We start from the raw sequence: 21,035 nt of genomic DNA, 5'->3' as shown, positions 1-21,035 counted from the left end.
GGGCGATATGAAAAAATGGCCACATATCACCTATGAAGACATCTTCAAATATTTAGTCTCGTATCTCGGTGTGGATGAATCAGAGGTGAGGAGCTATACCTCCGCAGAGGCATATCAATACCTCCGCAGAGGCATATCAATACCTCCGCAGAGGCATATCAATACCTCCGCAGAGGCATATCAATACCTCCGCAGAGGCATATCAATACCTCCGCAGAGGCATATCAATACCTCCGCAGAGGCATATCAATACCTCCGCAGAGGCATATCAATACCTCCGCAGAGGCATATCAATACCTCCGCAGAGGCATATCAATACCTCCGCAGCGGCAAAGTTGGACGGGTGCTTATTCACTGTCTTGAGGATGAAAACCTGGTGTTCTTCAAAGCAGATGTCCAGCCTAGTCAGAGCAAAACACACCATCATTCTGCCTGGATTCTTGTATCATCTGTCCGTAAGGTGGAGACTACAGGGTGTTCTTGTGTTGCAGGGCAGAGGAAGTCTTGCAGTCATGCAGCTGCAATACTATGGAAGGTAGTTAGCTGGCTGGCTTTTTGTTTATCATAACCCTTTCTATGAATGATATGTTTGACGTTAGCTAGTTACTTAGCTAGCTAAATAATTGGGATGATACCATATCACTGACCAGGACTGATAACGTTAACTATTACAGGCTCATTGTGTAAGTATATCAGTCTAATCTCGAATGGCAATGAGGTAGGTACAGAATCAAGGTGAGTTTTACAATCAAATATAAAATTACCAGCATAACCTAAATCTACTAGTTAAAAGGAGACCTTGTAAACTAGTCAGCTGTGAACACCATGTAAACTAGTGTTCTGTACTGTAATTGACTATTCTAACAGTAGTGTTTTGTTGAAGGTGCAGAATGCTGTGTATGGAGGATTGACAGGGGTGTCCTGTACAGATGAGCAATACCAGTGGAACTCGGGGACGCAGCGGAATTTAGCTCCAAAAAGGTTGAGCGAGATCTGTTTCAAACGTCACAAGTGACGAGTTCTCTGACAGCACCACAGCCGCTTCTCCACCTCGAACTCCAACTCCTGGATGCCATTCCCACAACGCACTTAAAAGTTTGAAAGGAGCCAATGTTCCAGTGTTGAGCTTTCTACACAAGTGCATCAAAGCTTAACCAAACAGTCATTAGGTTCCAGCAGCAGCCACACAGCTACAACAGCCTTATGGTGAACATGGCATCAACATGCAGTGTCAGAAATGCTTGTCATATTATGGCATCTATGTTAAGCTGGAGGAGTGTAAATGTGCCAGCTTGGAGGAGGTCACTAAAGCACAGAATGCCTCCCATGTATTGTATGATGCGCGTTAGCTTTGGATCACTGCTAGCTCAGCAAAGAAGGTTCCTGTGCGCACCTCAACAAATCCAGACTTCTTTGTGCGGGAGCATCTCTTCCCCCGGGTTCCGCAACCACATATAGCAAGGAGAACGAGCAGGTGGCCTACACATGGATGGAGAGCTGAGGGTTTAGTCTGGAGAGTGGAGGCACAGTAGTGAGTGTCAAGGAGCCATGTTTTTTTTCTGCAAGCCCAGATCGAGTGTTTAAACTCTCAAGAACTATTAGAAATCTAATGTCCCCTTCTGATTAAGAAGTGTGAGTCTCTGACTGAAATGTTCTCTGGCAAACTCACCGATGTGAAGCTGGTGCATGGGGTTACTCAACCTAATGGAGCCTGTGGGTACTACATGCAGATGCAAATGGGCATGTTCTGCACAGGACTGAAGAGATGTGCTAGCAGTTGATGTTATTCTTCAATAACACAGACCCCAAAGCAAATCAGGGGGAGAAAAATATATTTATTTAAAGAGAACAAATCATAGTTGAAAGTAGATGGTAGATGTTTATTCTTCCCTGTCCTCAATGTTTCTCCTCTGAACAAAGAGACTGGATGGAGTTTATAACCCAACCCTAGCCCGTGGTTGACCAATTAGAATGTCTTGCAATAAAACTGGGCCAATGGCCAAATAACAAATATCCTGTTTCAGGCTCAATGTTTAGACAATTCGGACCATTGAGAACTTGACACATGGAGCTATGAGTCCCAGACTGAAATTCCTTCCGTGTCCCTGACCCATTAATCTTCAGTTCCCCATTAGAGAAAAACAACTATTTCCATTGATAATGAATTCCCTCTTGACCTTTAGTCCTCTGCGTTGTGTATTTATCTTTGAATATTCGTACAGATGCAAACTGCTTGTCTGGGCTCCATCTGAGCAGGTTGTTATTGATGTGCCTTTTGATGTGAAGTTCTGTGCTGATCTTATCCCTAAACTAAAGGCATTCTATTTCACACACATGCTGCCAAGGATAGTAGATGAGTTCCAGTCAGGCAGACCAACCCTGTGCTCCAAATATGTTCATCTATGTGGTATCTAGGGGCCTTAAACTTCTCTGTTTTTAAATGGCTCATATATCTTGTCTTGTAAAGCTCTGCCTTATTATCTAAGCATAACTCTTGATTGGTGTTTTTTGTCTGTCACAGTTCACCTTCATATGCACATTTACCTGATTTTATATTTGCATAATTCTTGTGTTTTTTTATCTTGCCTTGCACAGCTCTTTTCATACTTGTTTATCTAATGCCTACGGATAATGATTAATGAATGTTTTTATTGTCCCTTGTATAACTCTTTTTTCATATGGCACTTCATGAATTTATCTCAGCATATCATAATTCATCTTGCACTTGGCAAATTTATGGTGTTAATAAAACCACTATGAAATTCAACTTTGTTGACATTTTCTTTTATGCTTAACATTTTGAAATGAAGGACGAGGAGGCATGTCTAAAGGTTTCAAATGTGTTTTCAGTTTGATTCTGCGTTTGGTTTTCAAGAGCACAAATTAAGAAAGCTTTGCACAGTTATCATCGAGGCAAAGGGTGGCTGCTTTGAAGAATCTAAAATACAAAATATATTTTTAATTGTTTAATAGTTTTTTTGTTTACTTCATGATTCCATATGTGTTATTTCATAGTTTTGATGTCTTCACTATTATTCTACAATGTAGAAAATAGTAAAAATACAGAAAAGGCCATGAATGAGAAGGTGTGTCCAAACTTTTGACTGGTATGTGTTTACACCCCTTTGCTATGACACTCCAAATTGAGCTCAGGTGCATCCAATTTCCTTGTATCATCCTTGATGAATTCCACCTGTGGCCAATTGTTTGGACATGATATAGAAAGAAACACACCTGTCTATATACAGTAAGGTCCCACAGTTGACATTGCATGTTAGAGCATAAACTATAACATGCAGTCCAAGGAAATGTCTGTAGATCTCTGTGATATAAATATGGGGAGGCATATATCTGGGGAAGGTATAAAGTGTTCAACGTTTCCAAGAGCACAGGGGTCTCCAGCATTGGGAAACTGAAAAAATATGGAACTACCCAGACTCGGGCAAGAAGGAGGTGGCCAAGAACCCAATGACCACTCTGACAGAATTACATAGTTCCCTTGGCCAAGAAGGGAAAACCTGCCAGAAGGATAACAGTCTCTACAGCACTTTACCAATCTAGGCTTTATGGGAGAGTGGCTAAGCAGAAGCCACCCCTAAGAAAAAGGCACATGACAGCAGGCAAATCCTTCATGAGAACTTGGTTCAGAGTGCAAATGACCTTAGACTGGGGTTAAGATTTACGTTCCAACAGGACAATGACCCCAAGCATGGATCCAAAGCAACGCTGGAATGGCTTCAGAACAAGAATGGGAAAGTCCTTGAGTGGCCCAGCCAAAGCCCATACTTGAATCCCATTGAAAGTCTGTGAAAAGAACTGAAGATTGCTGTTCACTGCTGCTCCCCATTTAACTTAACAGACCTTGTGAAAATCTGCATACCCAAATACCCAAATCCAGATGTACAAAGCTGATACAGACATACAGTTGAAGTTGGAAGTTTACATACACTTAGGTTTGAGTCATTAAAACTCGTTTTTCAACCATTCCACAAATTTCTTGTTAAAAAACTATAGTTTTGGCAAGTCGGTTAGGACATCTACTTTGTGCATGACACAAGTACATTTTCCAACAATTGTTTACAGACATATTATTTCAAGTATACTTCACTGTATCACATTTCCAGTGGGTCAGAAGTTTACATTCACTAAGTTGACTGTGCATTTAAACAGCTTGGAAAATTCCAGAAAATAATGTCATGGCTTTAGAAGCTTCTTATATCATTTGAGTCAATTGGAGGTGTACCTGTGGATGTATTTCAAGGCCTACCTTCAAACTCAGTGCCTCTTTGCTTGACATCATGGGAAAATCAAAATAAATCAGCCAAGACCTCAGAAAAATAATTATAGACCTCCACAAGTCTTGTTCATCCTTGGGAGCAATATTCAAACGCCTGAAGGTAACACGTTCATCTGTACAAACAATAGTACGCAAGTATAAACACCATGGGACCACACATGACACCATGGGACCATCATACCGCTCAGGAAGGAGACGCGTTCTGTCTCCTAGAGATGAACGTACTTTGGTGCAAAAAGTGCAAATCAATCCCAGAACAACAGCAAAGGACCTTGTGAAGATGCTGGAGGAAACCGGTACAAAAGTATCAATATCCACAGTACAACGAGTCCTATGTCGACATAACCTGAAAGGCCGCTCAGCAAGGAAGAAACCACTGCACCAAAACCACCATAAAAAAGCCAGACTACGGTTTGCAACTGCACATGGGGACAAAGATCGTACTTTTTGGAGAAATGTCCTCTGGTCTGATGTAACAAAAATAGAAATGTTTGGCCATAATGACCATCGTTATGTTTGTAGGAAGAAGGGGGAGGCTTGCAAGCTGAAGAACACCATCCCAACCATGAAGCACGGAGGTGGCAGCATCATGTTGTGGCGGTGCTTTGCTGCAGAAGGGACTGGTGCACCTCACAAAATAGATGGAATCATGAGGAAGGAAAATTATGTAGATATATTGAAGCAACATCTCAAAACATCAGTCAGGAAGTTAAAGCTTGGTCGCAAATGGGTCATTCAAGTGGACAATGACCCGAAGCACACTTCCAAAGTTGTGGCAAATTGGCTTAAGGAAAACAACGTCAAGGTATTTGAGTGGCCATCACAAAGCCCTGACCTCAATCCTATAGAAAATTTGTGGGCAGAACTGAAAAAGCGTGTGCGAGCAAAGAGGCCTACAAACCTGACTCAGTTACACCAGCTCTGTCAGGAGGAATGGGCCAAAATTCACCCAACTTATTGTGGGAAGCTTGTGGAAGGCTACCCGAAATGTTTGACCCAAGTTAAACTATTTAAAGGCAATGCTACCAAATACTAATTGAGTGTATGTAAACTTCTGACCCACTGGGAATGTGATGAAAGAAATAAAAGATGGAATAAATAATTGTTTTTACTATTATTCTGACATTTCACATTCTTAAAATTAAGTGGTGATCCTAACTGACCTAAGACAGGGAATTTTTACTATGATTAAATGTCAGAAATTGTGAAAAACTGAGTTTAAATGTATTTGGCTAAGGTGTACGCAAACTTCCGACTTCAACTGTACCTAAGACAACTCAAAGCTGTAATCGCTGCCAAAGGTGCATTTGCAAAGTATTAAACTCTGGTGTGAATACTTATGAAAATTAGCTATTTCTGTATTTGATTTTAAATACATTTGCAAACATTTTCCCCAAAAATGTCACTTTGTCATTATGGGGTATTGTGTGTAAATGGGTGCAATTTCTTTTTTTTATTGTAGTTAATCCATTTTGAATTCTGGCTTCAACAACAAAATGTGGAATAAGTCAAGAATGAATACTTTCTGAAGACACTGTATGTGTATGAGTTCATCAACATCTATCCCAAATCACATTGATTTGTTGGAACCTGCTTCAGGCAGGTATGATTCAGAAAGCCAGTCAGTTAAAATGCTACACAACACTACCTTGAGATGACAGCCAGAAATGATGCAACTGAGTGGGTGTTTTTTTGTGTGGCAGTCATCATGTGACTCAGGTGAGGCGATCTGGAGGAGGGAAAGAACACAGTAGTCTCTGCCGCCCGCCCACCCACTCCCCAAGGTCAAACTCCTTTATTTGGGGGTATATTTCCGTACCTCTCAGTGGAGTTGATGCCTGGTTAGTCTCGTGTATGTAGGTGTTGTTTCATCAGTCTGAACCTGTATTCCAGACAATCAATACTTGCAGTATGGTGTTTTAAAGTTAGTCCAATTATTATGTTGCAGTAGGTGGGTTGTCCGTGGGTTGTCTGCAGAAAAAATATAGCCTGAACATACTGAGTCAGAAATGACTTGGGATGGTACGTTTGCTCATGTTCACTAATAACATCTTAATGACTGCTATTCATTCACTGAAATGAATGATGCTGCCAGTGAACTCAATGCATTTGCATTGCTGGTTTGTCTTCCCATCTTGCATATAGATTGATTCTACCAATGTTGTTCGTATGATTATCTTATGATGTTAGTATGATGGGGTCTTCAGCTGTGTGTTGACTTCATTATGAGTCTGTTGCTGATCCTGCATGTGGAGGAGTCACTGTTACAGTGTGTTACGTTAGCTCTTCATTTAGCCACAGACACAGTGTGACGAGAGTGTCTGAGGGGTGCAGAGGGTCGATATGGGGACTCTACAAACCCTAGAATCATAGCCAATTAGAATTGTCGAGACCGGGCTCAGTGGAATAAAATGAGGGAATAAATCATCTGGATAAATGATGAGTCACTGTGTTCTCTCTGAGTGCTTCTCTCTCCTCCTATCCCTTTATCTCCCCCTTTCACTCCTCTTTTATCTTCATATGGAGTGGAACTGAATAGTATTTGAGATTTCATTTAGGTTAATAAAAAAAAAACATGACGCCGAAATGAAGGAAGGAAGGATGGGTGTTCAAGCGTACCTTGCACTGGACCAGCAGGGTAGTGAGAGGCCTCTCCTTCCTCCCCTCCTCTGTTTTATCGTTCCCCGCCGTGCTGCTTGTCTTCCCCCCGGCCTCGCTGCTGTCCTCCTCCTCGTCCGACCTCGTCTCTAGGCTCCTCTCGCTCTCCTCCGTGGAGTCGTCAGCCGTGCTCTCGCTCTTCTCCTCTGCGTCGCCGGCGCCCCCCTCCTTGCTGTCGACTAGGGGCGAGGGTCTCCCCACGCGGGCCTCGCCACGCAGCTGTGTGATGTTTCCCGCCATGAGGCGGCGCTGCACGATACTGTGGGGCTGCTGTAACCAGGAGACAGGGCAGGTAGAGGGATGTCAGACAACATTTTCAGGGGAGTCAGAAAAAAGCTATGCATTTAGGGCTGAGTTAAGCCTGGGTTAAGCCTAGTCCTGAACTAGATTAGATTAGAGAGTTTATAGTCACATGTATAGGCTGGCAGATGTAATTACAGGGTACAGTGAAATGATTGCGCTCCGAGCTCCAACAATGCTGGACAAAGAGAAAAATAAATGAATACAAATCGATAATAAAATAATAATATATACATATTACAACTGTGGCAATGATAAATGTCCATTGGGGTGGGGGCAGGGTGACTCAAAATGATGTCACTAGAGAATCTCCATTGAAAGTGCTTTTTAGTCTTGGACGAGGCTTAATCTGTGTCTGAGGATGGAGGATGTCAGTGATTTCAGATATAACTGCTGCTGAAAAACGGTGCTGCTACTGACGGGATGGAAACATCCATTCTCTCTATGCCAGAGGCACATCGTTAGCTGTAAATAGCGTGTGTGCGCGCTTATGTGTGGGTAGGCGCGCCTCCAATCTGTGTTATCTGCACTGTGCATGTCTGTACAGTATGTAGCCTACAAAATAGTTGTTCTGCTTGTATCACACAGTTGCTGGTCTCAAATATCACCTTTGGGGCCTCATTGTGAGTTCAGTTGAGGTGTTGAAGGTTTCAGGTAATGACCACAACATCAGAGCATATCAGAGCCGAGCCGAACTGTCTGTCAGTCTCCTCCTGGGCTCATTTCACCCTGTGCTCCAGCTCTCCCTGTCAGCCCATCAAAGTGATGACTGGTCAGTGCTCTCACACTGGCTCACACAATAGATCGTATCAGGCCTCTGTATACCTCTGTGGGTAGGCGTTCTATTGATCAGGGAGGAAGTACTCTCTGGAGGGGCCAGTTTTGCTAAGAGCTTCTCTGTTATAGGGCTTATTGACACTGTAAACAGGCAGATATGCACTCTCTCTCTCACTCTCTCTCACACACACTCTCACACGCACACAGAAGCAAGTCTGCGTATGTGTGATAACCTATTCATTTGACCATGTTCATGTGGTTAACAAAAACAAGAAGCTTGTTTGCTCTGACTTTTCTGAGACATTTAGTGGGTATACTGTATATAGTGAACTCCAAAAGTATTGGGATAGTGGCTTTTTTGTTGTTTTTTGACTCTGTACTCCAGCACTTTGAATTTGAAATGATACAATGACTATGAGGTTAAAATACAGACTGTCATCTTTAATTTGAGGATATTTTCATCCATATCGGGTGAATTGTTTTGGAAATGACAGCCCTTTTTGTACATAGTCCCCCCATTTTAGGGATAAATTTGGATAAATTCACTTATGTGTATTAAAGTAGTCAAAAGGTTATTATTTTGTCCCATATTCCCGGCACGCGATGATTACATCAAGCTTGTGACTCTACAAACTTGTTGGATGCATTTGCTGGTTGTTTTGGTTGCATTTCAGATTATTTTGTGCCCAAAAGAAATTAATGGTAAATAATATATTGTGTCATTTTGGAGTCACTTTTATTGTAAATAAGAATAGAATATGTTTCTAAACACTTTCTACATTAACGTGGATGATACCATGATTACGGATAGTCCTGAATTAATCATGAATAATTATGAGTGAGAAAGTTTGACTCACAAATGTCAAGCTAACAATTACAATAATAGCATTTTTTTTTGGGGGGGGGGGGTGTATGATATTTGTGCATTTATAACTTTCTCATCATTATTCACGATTCCTTTCAAAATCTCTTAAGTGATGGCTACTGTGAAGTCAGCTAAATTGCATTAGGGGAGTAGGCTCAAATTAAGATCCTACATCTGTAGGTGGGTTCTGCTGCTGGTACTGTGGGAGACTGCAGTTTCTCTAAAAGCTCTGTGTCACACCGGAAGTGTCTGGTGAGAGTTTACACAGACATGACCCTTGACCTCCTCAGCACCTTCAGTAGACGAGCAGGTGTCCGTTGTGTATACAGCCTTGAGTCTGTAGTCTAGTGCCTCCTCTAAAAGATACTATTACTGAGAGCAGCTGCAGGACATCACATCACAAACAGCCTCATTACTATGTTGTGATACAATGCCACTGATAGAGTTATTTTATATTTCTATAACAAATCATGTAAATTTTACATTTCCTCCGTATGTTTGTGTTAATAGAAAACCTTGGTACCTTGTATCCTTTCTCTGCACATAAATGAAGTATTACATGGCCCACTCCTGTAATCACAGTATTGTATTGTATTGCACCCAGATACGAAGAGCACAAATCCCCAGAGGGTTGACTGTCCAAATACTGCGATTGTGCAATCATACACAATAGCCTGAGGAACAGATGGAGCAAGACGGAGAGGAATGAGGAGGATAAATGCCACGCTGGTATTTTGTCCCGTTCTTTTCTCAGCTGATTGTATTGTGTTCATCATCATTTCATCCTTGTTTTGTATTGTGCAACGTGCAGGGCTAATTTACCATTCTCTACACGGGGCTGGAAGCTGCAGCTTGTTCTGTCTGTTTACAATATGAATGAAGATAAGAGGGGAGAATTATAGGAGGGTAGAGAGAGGGAGAGAGAGAAAGAGAGAATAAGAGGGATAGAGAGATCCCAGTAGATCCTGGCTATAATATTGTCCTCTCATGTACTCCCGTGTGTTTGTGTGTGTATACACTGTGTTTATAATGGCTTTCCTCCTGCTCCACAACACTGGTTGACATCTGTCTCTCAGTAACACACCATGTCATCCTAGAGGTCACCTAGGGATCACACTGTATTCCTCTCCCAGTCCTGTCATCCCGTTATCCCCCCCTCCCACATCTCCTACCATTTTGCCTCCATCTCTCCCCTCCTTCACTGTTGTCTGCCAGTGCGAAGGCAAAAGTATATTATTGCTGTTGCTACCTCATAGTCCAGCCAAGGTTTGTGGATACGGGAACCGACTGGGTAAGATGTGAGGGGTATTCAATCACTCTCAGAGGACATGGAACGTGTAAAAATCCTTCTGTATTGTTCCAAAGCAACTAGTTTGGGCATTACACAATTGATCTGGGTACTTTAGAAGCTACCAGTCTGTAGAATTGTCCTCCCAACCCAGCCTCAGTTCTAGCTGATCATGTAGTTGCTAGGCTGAGCTGTGTTAGTCAGCTCTGACACAAGCTGTGAAGAAGGCCTCTCCACAGGAGTCCGCCGCAGAATAGTCTTTTCACAATGAGCAGCTCGACGTCCGCTCCACACCACTCCCCATCAATCAACAGGGTCACTTGGACCAGGCCTGAATCATACTCACCCCCTTCTGGTCCTGGAGCGAAGGGGACAGTGTTTTCTGACTCTGTCATATCTGACAACCGTTCAAATCAAGCTCCATGTGGTTCCTTTGACCTCACACTCACCTTCCCAGCTATCAACACCCATAGAGACGGGTTTTATCTCGATGTCCGCAGCCCTTTATCAAAGATGTCATTGGAAAACCAGCAGTGTACTGTGTGTTTGACCCCCACCATTCAGTCTTCTATCTTCCATCAGCACGAGCGTTGTTGAAGGCAACACAGAAAAGGTGTCATTTCAGCAAATTTTTCTCATTTACATTTCTCAAAGCTTGCAGGATCAGATAATTTATTATCTAAATCCGACAATGATTAAGGGTACTTCAACACGTATCCACCCCGCTCCTTCCTGCTGTAATGAACAGCATGTGTATGGAAACACACACAGGGAGATAATGAACCCAGGTAAATGGCTGGCTGGCTGATGGAGGGGCTTCCCTGGGCGAACTCCTAAAGGTTTATCTGGAGGGAGGAGTCACAGTCTGGAGGGAGGAGTCACAGTCTGGAGGGAGGAGTCACAGGCTGCGTCCACAAATGGCTCCCTGTTCCCTATTTTGACCAGAGCCCCATAGTATCCCAATAGGGTGTCATTTCAGACACAGACACAGTCTGTGTTACTGCTGATTTATCTGACTTCGTCCCAGTGTGTTACTTTTTTACATTTATGGAGTTTTTGTTTGGTTCTTGGGAGGAGATTTAAAAAATGAAGAAATAAACATATTTCTCTTTGACACTTTGACAAGCATTAAGTAGTCGAGGGAGGGAGGGAGAGAGAGAGAGAGAGAGAGAGAGAGAGAGAGAGAGAGAGTTGCCTGGTTGCCTGCCTCCCCTCCCAAGGGGAAAACCCTCCTTTAAATCCCATTATTATTAATCAGTTATCGAAAAACTCCATTACCCATACTTCCCCTCCTCAGTGCTCCTCTCTGACTGGCAAAGAGCAGAGCAGATTGAAGCTGACTGCAGTGTACCCAATGTAATTCCCCCTACTCCGTGTGACTGAGGAGGCAGCTGGCTGTTGTAGGTTCCGATTGCCCTGCAGCTACAGCGAGGTCAGACTGTTTGGATGCAGATCCTCTGTCCACAACAAGCGGCCTGTGTGCAGTGGTTGTGAACTGCCATACAGTAGGTGCCCTGGCCTTTTTATAAAGTTCAAATGCAATTCACTGTTCTAGCGCTCCACTTTGGCGGATGTGCTTAGTCTTTTGCCTGGTTTCAGGGACAGGGATGAAAGTGGCTATAAAAAATAACCCGTTTGGAGACAAAGATTATAATAATGTCTGATGTTGCATCTGTCTGGCCTCTTTTCTAGCCATGACATTCTCAGAGACAAGATGGCGTGCTAAGGTAAGCAGTATGATTTCAGGGCTTTTGCAACAACAACAAAATAAGATATTGACCGAATGCCGCGAATGAACGTTGATTATCTATTCAATTTCAGCTATCACCGTGGACATGTTCATCACTTTTGTGCCAACCGTCAAATGGCAAAAGCATGAGTACATGTAAAACTGTCTCGATTTGCCAAATAGCTCATACAAGGCTTTTATTTCATATGACACACTAAATATGGAGTTACCCCTATTGAATCCCCCCTGGGATAACCTTTATGGCTGTAAGGTGGTAGTCTTTATTGGCTAAGTGGTTCACTTGGAATTGGCGTCCCTGTTAACACTGTATGACACTATTGATGAAGGCCAACTGTTGTCCTCTGTAGGCTAGATGGCCATTGTTTATTTTATAAAAAATGTTATATTTGAATTGACTAGATACAGAAGCAAACTGACCCAGTTAGACAACCAGTCCAGTCAAACCACTAGACATGGCACAATAGGTAAAGGGGAAAAACAAACTGGGATGTTTATAGAATATCAATGACCTTGTCCTTTCCTGTCTGTATCCTGTCTGTCATATTCTAGCATTCCATCTAGCATCTTTTCAAGCCCTCCTCAAACACACATACACACACACACTGTTCCTCTGTGTTCTTAATACATATTGCAGACTGCTGATTCTGCTGCTGAGTGTCCTGCAGTGACCTCCCTCGGAACATGTCCACAGTGTTCCAGTTCAAACCGGTCACTATGATGCTCACTCTTTCTCTCTCTCTCTCACTCTCCCTCCCTTTTGTAATGGCATGTCCTCTTTCCTCTTATCTTCTCTCACTCTCTCTGAGAGATTAGAGCCTAATTACCGTGTGGGCTAATTATCTGACTGCAACAGGCTCCTCTCTCTGTCATGGCTGAAGTCACATGACTCTGCTAATGCCTGCTTTCGCATTCGGATCAAGGTCCCCAGCCGCTGGCTTCCTGTCATACAAACCATCAGGGTGTAGCCAGCAACACATCTACTCTCTCTCTCATCTCACTCTCTTTCTACTCTCGATCTCTCCCTCTGCCATCCCCTCGGTCTCTGTGCCGGTCTGTTTCGCCCAGGTATTTTTAGCCGGCTGTCTGTCTGCGGAGCGCGGACCAGCTCTGGGTGAACCAACGCTGCCGCCCATCAAAGCTTCTGACAACTGGCAGCAAGAGTGGATGAGAGAGAGCAGGGAAGGTGAGAGAGTGCAGAGAAGAGAGAGAGAAACAGATAGAGAGAGTGTGGAGAGAGGGTGGAGGGATAGAGAGAAGGGTCCTCACCTCCGCTCTCGTCAGCCAGGCTAATTGGCTCAGTGCTGGGTTCTAATGGTAATCACTAGAACCTTCTTGAGATGTCTCCTGAATCAATTCGCCATGGCCCTCCACAGTCAGAGTTAGGGCACTTTTCTCAAACTTCTTAGTGAAATGTCAAGGGATCCCATTGAGTGAGTGAAGGTGCCATGTCGCCGCCTGGGAGAGAACTCGGTCTAATGTTGTCGTCCTTGGATGTTATAAACAATTTAATGAGATAATTACCACCAATTAAATCCAAGCCCAGAAACTTCCACTTGATGTGGAGAAGGATATGCCCTGCTGGGTTTGTTTGCCTGGTGCTGTAATGCACTCCTCTGAGCTTCATGCTGCAGTGAGGTGATGAGAAGGGAAGGTGCTCTACATTCTGCTCCACACTGGAGCATGCGGACGCTGCAGCCCGGCTCCGACCTGACAGAGACACCTGGAGCCTCCCATTTAGACAAGCCTCACTGGGTGTGTCAGGAAAGAGGATACACAGAAACACTCACACACAGCTTATTCACACACACAAAGTTAAAAAGAGTGGGAGGCAGAGCAGATGGAGGGATATAACTGAGGAGTGGCGAGAGGGATGCTGCTTCCTCTCTTCCTCACTGTTTTTCTAGAACTCATGGCTTTCTGATATAAATAACACTTGTGCTAAAAGGGGCCACAGTCTGCCACTTCCCCTCTTGTCCCCACCCTCCTCCACTCTGCTTTTCCCTTCCCTCGCTCTTGCGATTGAATTGTGGGTTGTCTTTGCCCTTTTCATGATCACTGCTCCCTGGCTCTGATCTAGGATGAGGATGGGAGGGAGAGAGAGAGAGAGAGAGAGAGAGAGAGAGAGAGAGAGAGAGAGAGAGAGAGACCAAACACATTCACTCTTATATAACTGGCCCTTTACTGTTAAATGATGTACTGGCTCAGTTGAAGTGGAGGGGCAAACCAGGCTACATCTAAAGAAGCCCTGCGTGGTTCAATGTGCGCTTTTACACCAGGATTAGTTCTATTTTAATGACTTGAGAATGATAATGAGGACAAATGTCTTCATCATTCCTTAATAAGGGAAGGAACCCATGAGACTGATAGTAAAGCATTCTTGAGATATGAACACTATTTCAGAATGACAGACAGACCCACATATGTGGCGGCAGGTAGCCTAGTGGTTAGAGCGTCGGATCAGTAACCGAAAGGTTGCTAGGTCGAATCCTCGAGCTGACAAGGTACAAATCTGTTGTTCTGCCCCTGGGCAAGGCAGTTAACCCACTGTTCCTAGGCCGTCATTGTAAATAAGAATTTGTTCTTAACTGACAATGCAACGTTAAATAAAGGTTAAATAAATAAAAAATATACACACATACTTTGTCTATTCAGTTGTGAGGTGACATCACTACTCTGTTGGTGCCCATCAGCTGGCTTCTGTTTTATCTCAGAGTAGCCCCACGCACCTTAGGGAAACTCCTGCTGCTCTTCTACAATTCACTTTAGCCATGTCTCCACTTGGAGCGTGATTGCTTTTGACAGTCAGTACGGAGAGCGAGGCACGGCGGGGGAGCTGTGACAATGGCTGCCTCTCTGGCGTTCTGCCGTCCAGGCTCCGAGGCCATTACAATGCGAAGCAGGGCCGTGAGATTACATGCAAATCATTCTGTAACCCCTGGGGCCTGTTGCCTCCATCGAATGGGGTTTCTAGCAGATGAGGTATGAATCAGAGCGAGTTCTTTTCTCTTTCCTATGAGCAGATAATTGGTATTAGCATAAGAGGGATTTATCCCAGTTGCGTCGATGAATTAAATGCTGCCGTTCAGGAGATGTGGTCTGCATGTTGGAGGTGATGCAGAACAGATTCAGCTCTGACTGCATTACATCGTGACAAAGTGGCATGAAGTTAAAGATGTGACTGTAAATACACTGAAGAGCCTGAGTGTGTCAGTGGCATCATCCTCTCTTGTTGTCACCCTTGTAATCAAATATTCCCCTGAGTATTGCTGGTTTGTATTCAGAAGAATGGAGACACTCGTTTACAAGTCAGACACCATGGGTGAATCCCAAATGGCACCTGATTTCCTACTGTATATAGTGCACTACTTTGAACTAGAGCCTTATGTGTATAGGGCATAGAGGTCCATTTAGGATACAGAAGATGGTTACCTTCAGGTTCTCTCACTGCATAGGGATTTCATATTTTCTCAGAGTGTAAATAGAATCCACAGCACCAGACAGGCTCCAACAAATATTTAATTTTGCTCTAAATAACAGCTTGTTATCCTCCCACAATGCTCGTGTGAGAGAATTCAACTCTGAGAGCAAAGGGAAATAGATTTAGATATAACGTGAGAGGGTTGAGAGAGATGGAAGTTCGTCATGGAGATGCTGCTGCCTTCTGCGAAATCTGTCTTTAAATACACAGTGTAATCACACACAGACACACACACACACACAGCACACTTCTGATGCTCTCTGCTCCAGTCATTCTGGAGATTTTTGGAGTGAGTTCTGGGAATTTGGGAGGCAGCCATCTAATCAAGACTGTGTCAGGAGTTGACAGTGGGGCAACGAAGCCATTATCACAGGAAGCCCTTGTGTCCATAGAGGAGGACTGGGAGAGAGAGGACTGATTGAGCAGGAAGTGGGAGGGTGTTGGGGGACGGGCGGACACTTCCTAACAGGGACTGTCGCTCTGTCTTACAGTGTGTTCTGTCACTGTGTCATGCATTGATTAGAAGAATGTGGCTGCGTGGGTGGCTGCGTGGGTAGCTGTGTGGGTGTGCGCCTACATCTTAATCTAACTTGCCTCGCTCTGTTTGTTCTGTCCCTCTGGCCTCATAGCTAGTGTACTGATGGAAGTAGACGTGTGACGACCACACTGTGTCTTTGAGGCTCCATGTTCTCTGACGGGGTTTGACAGGCAGTCCTCTCATCTACTGTACTGAGTCTCTTACAAGGCCTACCTTCTTCTCTTTACACCTCCTCAGATAATGGAAATTGCAGTTGATGTTGCAGCGATAACAGTGAACGGTAGATCCATGATAAGCAGCTGGTGGCAAGCAGAGGACAGCCTCTTCAACTAACTATCCAAATAAGCTTATTTCAACATCTTCTATCTGCCAAGTCTCATCCAAAATGCATTTAGCCACCACCACTAAGAGTCAAAGTGACACAATACAAGCAATAGAGTGTGATCTAATGGGATTTTCAGACAGCCACTGACCAGGGTCGTATTCATTAGGTAAAGACTGTAACAGGGAGGGACTATTTGAACTTGTTCAATAAGAGCAGGGCACACTGTAGTAAAGCATTCTACAACACAAAACAGACGTTTTTCCTTGCAAAACATTTTGCTACAGTGGGCATTAATAGATACAACTCATGTAAGTGACAGTGCCACCAATAACAGAATAAGAATAGCCCAATGGGACATTGACAGCCACTCACCAGATCTTTGGAGGTGCCCAGTCTCTTGAGCCCATCCAGGGGCAGCAGGTCGGCTGAGTCTTTGTGTGTGAACTGGGTGGCCTGCTTCAGACGCCTCTGCTGGCCCAGGATGGCTTTATCCCGGATAGCCAGATCACCCTTCTTCGACTCACTCATGGTCAGTCAGTCAATCCGTTAGTCAGTGCAGTACAGCTAGCTAGAGTGTAGAGCAGAGCTGCTCAGTTCAGCGTACCTCTGTCTGATGTAGCCTGGTTTGGAACAGCAGGAACAGCAGTAGCGGCACAGAAGGGTATGAGTGTTGAAGGCAGAGCAGCACAGCCCAGTGCCCTGTACTGTAAAGTCTCTCCTTTTCACTTCCAAGAGCTAGATCGCAGAGAGGAGATGATACTGTTGATTACTCCTGTTTTAGTTGGTCTCTTCTAGAACAAATGTCTTCCCTCACCTTTACCGTGTCCGTCTTCAAACTGTTCCACCTTCAAAATGTGACCTCCCTCTCTGTGAGGGTGAGGTTGTTTTGAGGTGCTAGTCCTTGGCATCTATTTGTGTTCTGTGTTGCTGTCAGTGTCCAGAAATGATTAGTGTGCTGATGGTCCTGTTATGTAGACATGTCTCTCTTCAGGCTGGGCTGTGTGTGTGTCCCCTCCTCTGTCAGTGGAGTCTGTCCTTGCAGCGCTGCAGGAGCAAACTGTGCCCCTCTCTTTCTCGCTCTCTCTGTCTCGCTCTCTTTCTCTCTTTGCTCTCTCCCCCCCTCTTTCTCGCTCTCTCTCCTCTCTCTCTCGGCTCTCTCTGTGCTCTCTCTGGTCGCTTGTGCTCCTCTCTTTCTATCTCCTCTCTCTCTCTCTGTGACTGTCTCTTCCTCTCTCATTGCTGCTCTCTAGAGGAGTACATACCCACCCCCTGTCCATCCCCCCAAGCCCTCTTTCCATCACACACTCTGACACACACACACAAACATCTCGCCTAGTTTCAAAACACGACACCCACATGTTCTCGGTAGTGAGGGGGGGAAACACAAAGAAGTAGAAAAGCAACCAGCTGCCTTCTTATTACCTCCCTCCCCTCCACACACAGAGCTGGAATACCTTTCTGCCCTGGCTGACATGCTGAACATGCTGCTATAGAACATCAGAGATGTAACATGTCATAATGCAGTCAACCAATAGAGACTCCTGTACAGTGGTAGTTCTATGTGATGGATAACACATTGAGGGATCCACTCGGTCAGCTATATGTGTATTTAGCTGAGTTCTAACCCGTTGTCATTTAGTTCCCCTGGGTTTTCAGTGGTTCCGGCACCTATGCTACGGTTGTGTCTGTGATTGGTGCCTGTGATTAGTGTGTGTGATTGTTGTGGTTGCTCCAGCATTGATCTCCACTCAATCAAGCTCCATGAATAAATGAACAGGCTCCAGCATGAGATTCACAAACCCCTTCAGTTCAGACCCCCCTCATTTATATATATATAACCTCATCTATATATAACTATCAAAAGGCAAGAAATTAATCCCTCAATGAGCATCGGTGTAATAGCACCTTGATGTGTCAGTAAAATGGTCATATATATTTTGCAACTCATTGCTTTTGACCTTGAGCTAAGCAGGTGAAGTCATAAACTACATTTATCTGGTTCAGCAAGAATGCATGTAGCCTACTCAATACATGTAAATGTACTCAACATTTACATGTCAAACAGAGTATAATGTCCTTAAAATGTCCCCCTGCAAAGAATATTGTTTTCACATATCCAATTAACCTGTTTACCAGTTTTTATTTATGGGACTGTTGGACTTCCCAAGGTGATTGATTGGAAATGGACTGTATTGAAATTCTAAATACTCAGACAGGGATATACTGCCACCTTCTGGTGATATTTTTCTTTGGCCATTGTGGATTGTTAATTGGGGTTTTTGTCGAAGATGTGCACGCTCACACACTGCCATTTGCGGTTGTGTTTTAGCCTTGGCGCCAGTCTGTTTTTGCTCTCTTGCCATCTCCTTATGGAATTGTCTAAAAATCCAAAAGCACAAACAAATCTGAGACCAGCCTAGTTTTGTTTACATAGTTTAAGAGAAATGTAATCTAAATGGATGTGTTTGGTGGGGGTTGCAAAGTGCTTTTAGCATTGATTTGCAGCTGTGTAGAATAGTAAACATAGTTGCACAAATGTTGTAGATTAAAATCTCAAAGGACGCAGACGAATTCCAGATGTTTTAATGGCCACTATTTTAGAAGTCTACTAATGTGCAGGGCCATTCCATTAGAATTCAGAATGATTTCCAAATGAGTGTTTCCATAGAGACATTACAAACCAAGAGTGTAGATAAAAATTATTTTAATTCAAATAAGTGTTGATTCACTGCAAGACATGGAGGTGGTTTAGCTCTATGCAGAGAAATATCTGATGAGGCTGACATTCTATGCAGGAGACAATCCTGCTTTCAATTTAGGTATAAAAAAAATGTTTTATGTAAATTGTGACATAGCCACCAATTTATTATTTTTCTGTCAGGGTTATTTCAAACAATTTCCTAGTTCCATTCTTTGTTTCATGATTGGGCAGATTTCATGAAGGAAACTCCTACCCAACAAACACGACTGTGCGACTGTCCAATACAGCAGTGAAGCCTCTGACACAGCAGAACCTGCAGTGTGTGGCCCTCAGCATCCCAGACCTCCACTACCATCTCACAGGCCATCCTTATGCCCCGGGTCTCATCCACCTTCAGACAGACCCTCTACTCCTGGACTATAGCTCTTCAGCTAGACCAACCCTGGATCCCAGAAAGCAGACATGAGATAGTGGAATGTTCCAGAGAGACTATTCCCCTGATCAAGATGTCTCTTCCTGAGGACCAGTTCCATAGCTCTCAAGAGGATAGCGAGAGCAGCAGTAACACTGACTGATTCCTCTGTGACAGATTTCCCAGGGAAGGAGTGGACCTCTGAACTACAGAGGCCTGGAGTTTATAAGGGCTTTCTCCCCAATCAGACAGACTGACGATGCAACCGATATACTGGGAAGTTGTAATATCATCGATTACAGTGCTTACGAGCAGTTTGTCTTCTCTGTCGATGTGGACATCCTCAAGGCAAAAGATCCTTCAGGAACAGAGGAAGCTAGTACCACCTCCAAAATGTTAGAAGAGAATAGTTTAGAAAGAGAGGAAGCTAGTACCGTCTTCATAAGGGAAGAAAGGGAATAGGTTTTTAAGAGAGGAAGCTAGTACCACCTCCATAAGGGAAGAGGGGAATAGTTTAGAAAAAGAGAAAGCTAGTACCGCCTCCAAAATGTTAGAAGAGAATAGTTTAGAAAGAGGGGAAGCTAGTACCACCTCCATAAGGGAAGAGGGGAATAGTTTAGAAAGAGAGGAAGCTAGTACCACCTCCATAAGGGAAGAGGGGAATAGTTTTGTAAGAGAGGAAGCTAGTACCACCTCCATAAGGGAAGAGGGGAATAGTTTTGTAAGAGAGGAAGCTAGTCCCGCCTTCATAAAGGGAAGAGGGGAATAGTTTTGTAAGAGAGGAAGCTAGTACCGCCTCCATAAGGGAAGAGGGGAATAGTTTTGTAAGAGAGGAAGCTAGTCCCGCCTCCATAAGGGAAGAGGGGAATAGTTTTGTAAGAGAGGAAGCTAGTCCCGTCTCCATTAGGGAAGAGGGGAATAGTTTTGTAAGAGAGGAAGCTAGTCCCGCCTTCATAAAGGGAAGAGGGGAATAGTTTTGTAAGAGAGGAAGCTAGTCCCGCCTCCATAAGGGAAGAGGGAATAGTTTTGTAAGAGAGGAAGCTAGAGTTTTGACGACAAATGGGACAAGGGGAATAGTTTAGAGAGAATGCTAGTTCCGCCTACACATGGGAAGAAATTAATAATTTAGACAAGAGAGGACACTAGTTCCACCTACACATGGGAAGAGATGAGTCATTTAGACAAGAGAGGACACTAGTTCCACCTACGAATGGGAAGAGCAGAATAGTTTAGGAAGAGAGGACACTAGTCCCACCTACAAAATAAAAGACAACAATAGTTTAGGAACAGGTCACTAATTTTACCTACAAATGTGAAGAGAGAAATAATTTAGGAATAGAGGACGCTAGTTTCGCCTACAAAGGGGAAGAGGGGAATAGTTTCAGCAGAAAGGCTGTTAGTTCCCCCTACAAAAGAAGAGAGAGGACAAAGTACCGGGATGTACAGAAGCGAGGACCAAACCAAAGATAACTAAATGATCCTTAAGGCCTTAATATGGCCAGACTATGAAAGTTTAGATTTGATTCAAAGTATTTTATGTCGCTTCACTTGCAGAGATGAAAAGACAAAGCCTTCTACATCCAAAAAGGCACAATCACCGAATGCATGGTTTCAATGTTTTTACAATAAAACAGAACGACACCTAC

The 21,035-nt window shown here is 43.8% G+C and overlaps 1 protein-coding gene across 1 annotated transcript in view; it reads right to left on the bottom strand.

The window, feature by feature from the left end:
* Window positions 1–17,518, bottom strand: part of LOC135515835 (nuclear receptor-interacting protein 2-like) — a 29,694-nt gene extending 12,176 nt beyond the window's left edge. The window contains exons 1-2 of the mRNA XM_064939610.1: window positions 16,649–17,518; window positions 6,917–7,225 (exon numbers count right to left, since the gene is read on the bottom strand). Of these exons, the coding sequence (XP_064795682.1) occupies window positions 6,917–7,225; window positions 16,649–16,804 (465 nt within the window). The 5' untranslated portion in view covers window positions 16,805–17,518. The remainder of the gene's footprint in view (window positions 1–6,916; window positions 7,226–16,648) is intronic.
* Window positions 17,519–21,035: the final 3,517 nt, after the last annotated feature.

The sequence above is a fragment of the Oncorhynchus masou genome, chromosome 27 (genome assembly GCF_036934945.1).
Source record: "Oncorhynchus masou masou isolate Uvic2021 chromosome 27, UVic_Omas_1.1, whole genome shotgun sequence".
Lineage (NCBI taxonomy): Eukaryota > Metazoa > Chordata > Actinopteri > Salmoniformes > Salmonidae > Oncorhynchus > Oncorhynchus masou.
Note: the sequence above shows the minus strand (reverse complement) of the source record. Positions and strands in the feature narration are given on the sequence as shown.